This window comes from Lepidochelys kempii, chromosome 5, assembly GCF_965140285.1.
Source record: "Lepidochelys kempii isolate rLepKem1 chromosome 5, rLepKem1.hap1, whole genome shotgun sequence".
NCBI classification, from domain to species: Eukaryota; Metazoa; Chordata; order Testudines; family Cheloniidae; genus Lepidochelys; species Lepidochelys kempii.
In genome coordinates, this window is record NC_136384.1 from 51,691,914 (window position 1) to 51,702,282 (window position 10,369).

A 10,369-nucleotide genomic window follows, 5' to 3' on the forward strand; every position below is an offset into this window, starting at 1 on the left:
GCACTATGGTGTAGACCTCTTGCATATACTTTGCAGATAACATCCTTTTATTCATGTTTCCTTCAAGAATCTGGGGCTTAAAGTAATGTGTATGTTATCTAGTCCAAAACTATCAAACATCATTTGATTGCATACCATAAGAAGTTTTCCATCTGTATAGTGCCTAATTCTTTCTTCCAGTTTTTACTTTTTGATAAAAACATTTTCTTACAGATATATCTATTCATGCCATTAATTTCAGTTTTATAATCTTACTAATATCAGAGTGTTTTGCAGATGCTTTTACCCAAGGAATTTGACTTTAACTATTTTAATAATAATTAGTTTTGTTGCTTTATATTTCTGACTCTTAGAATTATTAAAAAATTGCTGATTTGCTACAATATCCCCATTTCTTTAATCTGCAGCAATAATTTGTGATACGCTGTTTGTCAGGTACAAAAGCTTTGTTGGACTGATAGTAATTAGTACTGCATGGGAAATGGTTTTCCTATTCCATGAACATTTTTGAGATTTCCTGGGCAGGTGTCCTGACCCACCAGACTGCTGGCTATTCTAGAATGGGTGTATCTCAGTATCTTCTGTTGGATCTGTTTCCCTTGTATAATTAAATATTAATTGGGCCAGAAAAAGAAAGCAACTCACTCTATATCCTAATGGTTAGGGCATACACCTGGGATGTGAGAGACCCAGGTTCCAATTATTGGTCTGAGTTGAGAAACCTTTCCTGTTGAAATATCCCCATTTCTTTGATCTGCAGCATTACTTTGTGATATACTCTTTGTCAAAGACAAAAGCGTTATTGGGCTGATAGGAGATGGTTTTCCTGTCCTATGATGATTTTTGAGATTTCAAAATTTCCCCATTCTACATCAGAACAAAATTGCGACCTTTAGATGAATCAGCATTTTCTGACAAAAAAAATACCCAACAAGGTTCTAATAGTAATATTGAATATTGTGAATGTTTACATTTTAAAATGAAATGTTCAAAAAAAAAGGAAAAGCACTCATATTTTTGGGATAGAAAGGTTTCTTAAAATAGTGCAGTGTGGTCAGTTAGATAATATGCATCTATTATTTACTGGTAGATGCATCTTCTTCTGTTAACATGACTCTTGCCAGATAGGATCACGGGCAGTTGACAAGAAGTGGTTCCTTCCCACTGGAATTTAGTATGCTTTCAGCTGCTTCCCATCTGGAAATGTGGACACGATCTTGAGGATCAAAACTGGATCCTTACATAGCAATATATTGTGCTACCACTAGACCTGCAAGGCCAGGCTGACTTGTCAATTTTTTTCTGTACCTCATTGCATGTTATATGGGGACATTAATTGGATATATCTGAGCACTTCACTAGCTTTTCATATTCACGTGAAATATCAGAAATACATTCTCACTCATTTTAAATATCTTGCTGCTACTTAGTTTCTCTGACACGCTATCTTTCTTGGGCCTCAAAAATTAAAAAAAGGAATTGGATATGCACATTTACTTACAAATTATGAGAATATATCTCAAATTTCTTCGTCTCTTCCATTGCTGAAATATATACTTGTAGTACTGCTATTAAATGAATGTTGGTATTGTTTTTAATATTCTTATCTATGTAAACCACTTTCCTATTTCTCTTCATTGACTTACATTGTGCTCAGACTTTAGTTCCATTTGTTTGTTGCTTTCTGTACCTTAGCAGCCTCATGAAGAGAATTTGTTGGATTTCATGAGCCTATCATAGTGACCAAAAATATTGAATGTATATTGTAGAAAATTTTACCCACATATTTACAGTGGGCACTGTTAGCACAGTGTTTTGACTTACTGGAAGATTTTACTTTGAGCTCATAAGTCCCGATCCTTTTTTACTGCATGCAAAATATTTTAAAACAGTTTCAGTGTTTTCAGTGGCTAATTGATGTATTTGGAAATTTAAATACGTCCTTATTTTGATTTTTGTGGTTTTGTTTTTCAGAAAAAGGCTAAAATCTTTTGCCAAAATATGGAATATAAATGATTCCCAGGAACTACAAAAATGGAGTAGTGTGTGTGAAACTGGAGATGAATGATTAGATCATTTTTAATGCTTCAGATCCTTCCTTTTTGAAGACTGTAGTAATTAACAAACAATGAGCAATTCAAAATATACTACTGTACAGGGTAAAGTATTTGAACAATGTGCAATTTCATATACGTTAAGTGGACCGTATATCTATTGGGGGGTTACCTTTTGAAAATAAGGAACATTATAATATATTCCATACTTAATTTTTAAAGGCAGGCTCATTTTATGGAATTTCTCTACCCTACCCCTTAGTTTATTAAAAAAATAAATAAGTGCAAGGCAACTAGTTGCATTTGATAAAGTTTACAGTGTGATTAGAAAATATGAATAATTATGTTTGTAAATTGTTAGAAAATCATTTTATTAAAAATAAAATAATGGCTTTAAAGATTATTGTACTTTGATTTCTGAAAAAAATTAAATATTTTGTGTGTCTTATACTGGGAAATTTTAATTCAGCTGTTCATTCATTGTTTTTGATTTAGTGATATGCGGCTCTTCACATTCACACATTATATTATTTCATATTTACCTTTGATTCAGTAATATAAAGGACTTTGTCAACTTGATTATTTTTATATTGGCCAATTTTAAAAAATAAAGATTCTGGTAAATCACCCTTTAAACAACGTTTAAAATTAAACATTAAAATTTTTAGGAAAAATATGCATTGGGTGCAGAGATGAGGGGATTTCTGTTCCGCTGCTCGTGCTTATAAAGGTGTTATCAGCAGGCTTGAAGAGCACCAGCACCAAATGTTCTTAAGCTCGCTTTTCCTCTCTGTGCTCACAGTGGTCTGTTGCCTCTTCAGTTTCGACTTCAGCTTTACTGCTGCTACTGGAACTCCCTAGCAGAGTCAGTAAAAAGACTACATCTGAACTTTCTCCCAGGGCAGTGTGTGTGTGTGAGTGATACCAGCATGTTAATGTGTAAGGCAGTGAGGGAGCAACCACAACTATGAAAGTAGCAATCCATAAAATCCCACTGACTGTAAGTTTTTTTTGGTTGAAGTGATGTTAGATGTTTCTCGGACAAGCATAAGCTTGCAGATGGAAATGTGATTTTTGTTGGTGTCACTCTTAAAAAGAAAAAGGAAAAAAAAAGTATCGCTGCTATGAAAATGAAGTGCCTAATCCAGGTAAAGTTCATACGTTTAAGATTTAGTAAAATTAATGTTTATCATAATGTATAGAACTATTTTATTTCTATAAATCTCCACTCGTTTTGTTAAACATCTTATTATTTTGGACATTTGTTACAGGGGAGAGAACAAAATGCATTTTGTCATTTTATTGAGGAAACCGCTGACGAGAACCTGCCTGATTATATTCACAAGAATAAAAAATCATTTTTTTTCCCTAAGTAATGCAGTTTTTTTCCCTAAGTAATGCATTTTAAATGTATCTTAAAATGACTGAAATTGTATCATCTTGCCAATGAACGTTATGGCTTTTACAGCGTAAAGAACTAATACAATCCCAAGCTGCACAAATATTTTTTTTTACGTTTAGAAGCAACTGTCAACCTTATTCGTGAAAGATTTTTTTCAGTGTGCAATCATTCTGCAGCTTATAAAGCATCCTCTAAAGATATTACAGAAGCATTTCTGACTCTGGATACTCAAATAGCAGCAGTCAGCATAAGCTTCTCCCCTCATCTCTGGCTAACAAGGAGATCCCATCCCTTCCTCACAAACACTTGTTACAATAGTTCATGCACTTATCACTTCCAGACTGGAATGTTTACCTAGGTTTGGATAAAGAAGTCCACAAGGAAGCTACATGTGTTGCATAACAGCATGGACAAATAGCTCATCTTTGAAACAGGATCAGCTGAAGAAAGTATCTTTGTACCAGTGTTCCACAATCTGCACATGATTCCCCTTTGGCTTTTTGATCCACTTTAGGGTTCTGGTCTTGATCTTCAAAGCTCTTTATGGATAGGCTCACGCAATGTCAAAGATCATTTCTCCATCTCGGACCCATCTGGCACAGACTGATTAATAGCACTGAGGTAAAAACTTCAGAGAGCCAGAAAAACAACCGTCTGAATAATAGGCTCAAGACTCTGGAATACCTTATCGTAGCATGGTAAGACTCACCCCTGCGGCACCTCCCGCTGGTCGTCCAGGGAATTAGTTCACCAGCCTCCGGAGTGCTCCCTGCCAGCCAGTGTCCCGCCTCTTGCTGGCCCCCATGTCCCTTCCGGACCTCGGTGCCCCTTTATCTGGGGGTTCTGCCCCAGCAGTATCTCCCCCCTCCCCCAATCTCTGGGTCTCCCCTCCCCGGGGAACCCCCAAACCCCCTAATCCCACCTTGCCTCAGCCTATGGGCTACTGCCAGTCCCATCTAGCCCCCTTTCACTGGGGCCGACTGCAGTCTATAAGCCAGTCATCATAAGCAAGGGGGATGTGGGGAGGGGGGTAGGACCTACTGCCTCTACCCAGCTCCGGGCTGACCCTTTGCAGCCTCAGAACCTGTTTAGGCCCTGCACAAGGCCCTGCAGCCTGGGGGGTTTCCATGCAGGAGCTCCCCAGCTCCTCCTGCCTTCCCCCAGTGCTGCCCCACCTCAGGTTCCTGTTTAGCTTCCAGGCAGCCAGGACCTTCCCTCTCGGCCTGCTCCTAGCCCACTGCGCTCTTATAAGGGCCAGCTGAGCCTGCTTACCCCAATCAGCCTGGGAACTGCTTGCTCCCAGCCACAGCCCTCTCCTGGGCTGTTTTAAGCCCTGAAGGCCGGAGTGGGTGACCACCCCGCTACACCTACCGACAGAGATGATTTGGGGGCATTAGTGAGCATTTTCTCTTTCCTCTCTCCTTGAGAAGACTGAAATGTCAGTCCCCAAATAGCACCACATGCCAGTATCTTTATCTCCATTTGTCCCCCATTGTGGCAGAGAAAGCCAAATGGAACAGGAGAACTCAAAGCTGTGGTGCTCTCTGAGCAAACTAGCTCAGGAACTGGAGAACGGAAGCTCTCCAATGATTGCGATCAGTCCACATACTCTCTCTTTGCCAAAGGAAGGTGCTTGGGATCAATAGCTTGTTCATAGAGTTTAGGGCCAGACGGTATCTAGTCTAACCTGGATGTCACAGATCATTGAATTTTACCCAGTTTACCCCCATGTTGAGCCCACTAACTTGTATTTAGCTAAAGCATGTCTTCCAGAAAGACATGGTAGTTTTTTCTAGTGGTTATTCACCCTCTGTGTTACATTTGTTCCTTTTATTCTAATTTGAATTTGACTGTCTTCAGCTTCCAGCCATTGTTTTCTTATGCCTTTCTCAACTAGATTAGAGCCTTTTAGTATCCACTGTTTTCTCCCTATTAAGGTACTTGTACAGTGTAATCAAGTCATCTCACAATCTTTTTTGATAAGCTAAACAAATTGAACTTTAAAGTCTCTCACAGTAAAGCATTTTTTTCCAGCCCTCAAATCAATTTTTTGACATCCTTTTAAAAATGTGGATGCCAGAACTGTACACAGGATTCCAGGTATATAATGTTGCATTTGGCTGTATTAAAACACATTTTGTTTGAATGGACCTAGCTTCCAAGTGATTTAGATTACTCTGCATGACTGTCCTGTCCTCCTCCATTATTTACATCAGAGGTTCTCAAAATGTGATCCGCGGACCACTGTTCAGGTGGTTCGCAGATATTTCCCTCTAAGGTGCGTGCCTGGGTGGTGGCACACAAGAGAATTAAGGGCCACCCACCTAATTAGTGGAGCCGTGTAGGCGTGGCTTCACGAATTAGGTGCCTGGACCCTGGAGAAGACACACATGTAAGGTGAGGTGGTGGCCTTGGGGGGAATAGGGGATAGGTGGGAGGGGGCAGTGGGGTGAGAAGAGGGGGTGGGGCAGAGTTTGGCACGTGCAGAGCTGCAGCGGCCAGAGAAAAAGGCAACTTTCCCCAGCTCCAGGGCTGCAGTTGCTGGGGAGAGATGGCCCTCCTTCCCAGCCTGAGCTCTGCGTCTGCTGTGGTGGGAGAGAGAGCCTCTCCTTCCTAGCCCTAACTCGGGGGCTTCCTGGCAGGGGTGAGAGGGAGAGGACCCCCCCTCCTTTCCAGCCCCAGCTCGGGGGCTGCCACGGTGGGGGAGAGGGCACATCCATTGCATTAGAAAGGTAAGACTACTGATATTAAAATATGAATTGTGCTTTTATTTGTAGAACAAAAAATCTTTTATTAAGTTTTTTTTAGATAGTGTTTTTATCCAAAGTGCTTTACAAGAGTTAGCTAATGGTACAAACAACATTTGGAAAGATCATTAAGTGGTACTTACGGTGTAGATCACCTTCGGTGATCGATACGGGAGGGAGTGCAAATCTGTAGGGTGGGGATTGGTGGTTAAAAATTAGTAGCTTCCTGTGGAATACTCTTACCGGGTTAACAAAAGGGAAGCATTATTTGCAGTTAGCCTATCTTCCAAAGTGTTTAGGGACTCTGCTCTCTTCTAGGAGAGCTTCCACACTAAAAGCTTATTCCCCCATCTGGATCAAATTCAGTGTTTGGTGTCAAGATCACAGAGTAAATCCAAGAGATCCTGGGAGTCCAGTTATTGTAGACTTCTTCCAAGAAGGAATGGATAAGGGACTTCAGCCAATCACCATAGCACTCCAGGTGTCAGCCCTCAGTAGCATACTGATTGCAGGATCCTCGGGCTCTCTGACTGACAACCCTCAGATATCCAGGTTCCTCAGAGCAGTTAGACTGGCCAGACCAGCAGTCAGATGGCTTTTTCCTAAGTGGTACCTACCACTGGTGTTGAAATCCCTAACCACCCATCCCTTCGAACCTCTGATATCTGTATCAACATTTTACCTTCCTCAAAATCTGTTTTCTGGTTGTCATTACGTCTGCCAGCCAAGATTCAGAACTGGCAGCCTTATTTATGTCACTGCCTATTTGGGGGAATGTCACTGCCTATTCGGTGAGAACAAGGTGATGCTTAGAACTCCAGAAATGCTCTTGCTTAAGGTGAAATCTTTCTGTGCCTAGCTGGAGATTGTTCTCCTTTCATTCTGTCCAAACCCACAGCAACTGACTGAGAGACTATGGTACCTTGGATGTCAGAAGAGCACTAAAGACTCATATCAAGCATACAGAATCCACAAGGAGATTGGGCTCTCTGTTCATTTTCTTTCACCCAAGATATCAGGCCTTAGAGTATCCAAGCTAGTATCTCCGGCCAGATGGCTCAAAAGGCATTTGGAGTGCCTGTACCAGAAGGAAGCAAGGCATATTCCACAAGATCCTTGGCAACCTCCTGGGCCGAAAGAGCATGTGCTTCTGCTGCCGAGATTCAGAGAAGCAACATGGACGTTGGCTAATACCTTTTATGAGACACCATGGTGTGGACTTTCTGATTTCCACAGAGGCTTCCTTCAGCAGGATGGTGCTGCAGTTGTTGGTCCAGTGGTTCCTTTTTCTTTCCATTGGTTCTCTTATCCCTCCCTACTCTTGTCCCCTGTTTACTACTTTCCATACAAAGCAGATGCTGTGGGAGATGCTGGGCCCCAGAATGGAAAATTTCTTATCCAATAATTTTCTTTCTACCCAGCATGGATAGTTCTCCAGCCAAGGGTCAACATTTTTATTTGGATAGTTACTATAAAACAAGGAATTACTGTATATGGATACTTGATTGGCAGTGGAATTGGTTGCTAATTATTTTTTGCAAGTTTTTACACAGCTTTGGAATAAATCAGTGAGCGGTAGAAGGGGGTGTGGTTAGCACAGCTGTGCTACTGCTTTGATGTGCCTCCAGAAACTACAGGCAGTGGAGGATAGCCTATATGTAGCAGAAAGGTTGGAGACACTGCTAGCACACAGGCAGTTACTGGGTAAGGAATTTTCCTGTCCCTGTCCTTTGAGACCTTATGATCTAAAGGACAGACAAAGAAACCAGATACACTGGGAGACAAAAAGGAAGGTGTTAATTTAGTATGAGTGGATTTGTTTGCTTTCCTTTGATTAAAATGTTTGGGTGACATAGAAACTTGTCTGATGTGGTTCTCATGGTAGGAGCTGTTACAAGTGACTGAGTGAGGAGAGGCTGGGTAATCTCCTTAAGGATATGCAAAGGATTTGCATTTTCAATTCATTGAGTCTCTGCACACTTCACCAATGGTCATGTCTTCACTGTCAACATTAAAGTGCTGTGGCTTGTGTAGTCGCGGCATAGCGCTGGGAGAGCGCTCTAAAAACCCACCTCCACGAGGGGCATAGCTACCAGCGCTGGTGCATTGTCTACACTGGCGATTTACTGTGCTGAAACTTGCCGCGCTCAGGGTTTGTTTTTTCACACCCCAAGCGAGAAAGTTGTAGCACTATAAAGTGCCTGTGTAGACAAGCCCAATCTTAATATTAAATACAATTTAAAATACAATTTCAGTAAAAGACGGCATATTGATTTAAGTTGTACTCTGTTTTTTAAGTATAAAAGGTGGAAAGCTGCCCCTACTTCTTTCTGTGGATCTGGGAGAGGAAGCTAAGTCCCAAAGATCTGTAAATAGACTTTGCAATTTGAGTTCTTGATTTGAGGATTAGCGGAGGGGAGGGACGAGTTGAATACCTATTCTGTTTTTAGATTCTTATACTGCACTCATCCCCATAGTATCTGAGTGCCTTCCAGTACTGCATTTAGCAACAAGACTAACATTTCCCATGTTTGTTCTTTCATCCTTTCCCCAGGAAAAGTGTGTGAAGTGGAGTGTTTTGTTTTGGAAACGTGTGTGTGTGTATACTGTTGTATTAATTTAGATGGAATAATTTGGCCAAAGATGCTAACATTACCCAGTATTGTCTGTGATGTTGGCAGACCAGGTGCCAACTCATGTCAAGGCCCCAGGCCTCACTGAACACTGAAAAATGCATAGCTGGAAATCAGTCTGTCTTATTTGTGGGTTAGTATATTTAAAATAGATATTAGCTTATAAGAATGTGTTTAAACTTTATGAAATGCTTGTAGGATGCTGCATGTATTAATCCTACCTTATAGCATGGGATAAAAATTCTATAAGTAATATTAAAGTGTTTGCTCTATAACTGTAAAATGTTTGTTCTAAAACTCTGTAACTCAAACAGGGAAAACAACTTCACCTAATGCAAAATTCTGGATTCCTACAGAAAGTGTTATCTCCTGCCCACCAGGAATGTCTATTGAATCCAAATGGGCCGTTGTGGAACAAAGACTTGGATTGCTCCATGCACCCATGAAGAGGTTACATGAAAAAGTGCTCATCCCATATGCATGGATTCTTGGGAGGTGGTGATAAAAATCACTGACCAGAAGGAATTAGGGTATTTTTATGCTGTTTGGACTCTAAGGTACCTTAACATAAGGCAAAGGTACCTTAACACAAGCAAGAGATAGCTAAGCTCCTTGGCTTGGGTTAGACCCAAAGGACATAAAAGCTTGCTTATTATAGATGCTTTCATTACATTTTTAACTTAAGAATGGATCTCATTTGTGTGTGTATGCTTACCTGTTTTAACCTTGTAAATAACTCTCTTAATTCTTTGCCTAGTTAATAAACCTTTAGTTAATTTGTTACAGGATTGGTTGCTAACATTGTTTTTGGTGTAAAATTTAAGGTGCAAATTGACCTGGGGTGAGTGACTGGTTCTTTGGGACTGGGAATAATCTGAATATTTTGTCATCTTTGGTATAAAGTGACCATCTATCACAGAGTCAAGCTTGCCTGGGTGGCAAAAGACATTGGAAAGCCCAAGGGGCCTGTCTGGAACTCCATGTCTAGTGCCTGAGGCGTTTACACTTGTTACTTGTTTGAAATCTATTTACAGTAGAACCTCACAGTTTTGAGCACCGAGGGAATGGTGTAACTCTGAACAAAATGTTTCTTCAAAAGTTTACAACTGACCATTGACTTAATACAGCTTTGAAACTTTACTATGCAGAAGAAAAATGCTGCTTTTAAGCCATCTTAATTGAAATGAACAAGCACAGAAACAGTTTTCTTACCTCGTCAAATCCTTTTTTAAACTTTCCCTTAATTTTTTTAGTAGTTTGTTTAACACAGTACTGTACTGTATTTGCTTGGGTTTGGTCTCTGCTGTTGCCTGATTGCATACTTCCGGTTCCAAATGAGGTATGTGGTTGATTGGTCAATTCGTAACTCTGAGGTTCTACTGTATAGAACTGACAACCAGTTTGGAGTTTGTACCCTGCTTCTTAACAGTCTGCCCTGAGGTTGGTATTCTTGCTCATAAGACACTGTCCAACATTAAATGGTGTTAATGGGGTTTGGTATACAGAAATCTCAGCCTGCTAAATACCATGGTA

General features: G+C 40.5%; 1 protein-coding gene across 4 annotated transcripts in view; it reads left to right on the plus strand.

Moving 5' to 3' along the window:
* MSH3 (mutS homolog 3) overlaps positions 1–2,488 on the plus strand; it is a 190,369-nt gene extending 187,881 nt beyond the window's left edge. For 3 of the 4 annotated variants that reach the window (XM_073344373.2, XM_078852790.1, XM_073344377.2), the window contains one exon: positions 1,975–2,068. In XM_073344373.2, coding sequence (XP_073200474.1) covers positions 1,975–1,985 — 11 coding nt within the window. In that variant the 3' untranslated portion in view covers positions 1,986–2,068. Of the gene's footprint in view, positions 1–1,974 lie in introns of all 4 variants that reach the window. The other variant, XM_073344375.2, reaches the window with a different exon arrangement.
* The last annotated feature ends 7,881 nt before the right edge of the window (positions 2,489–10,369 follow it).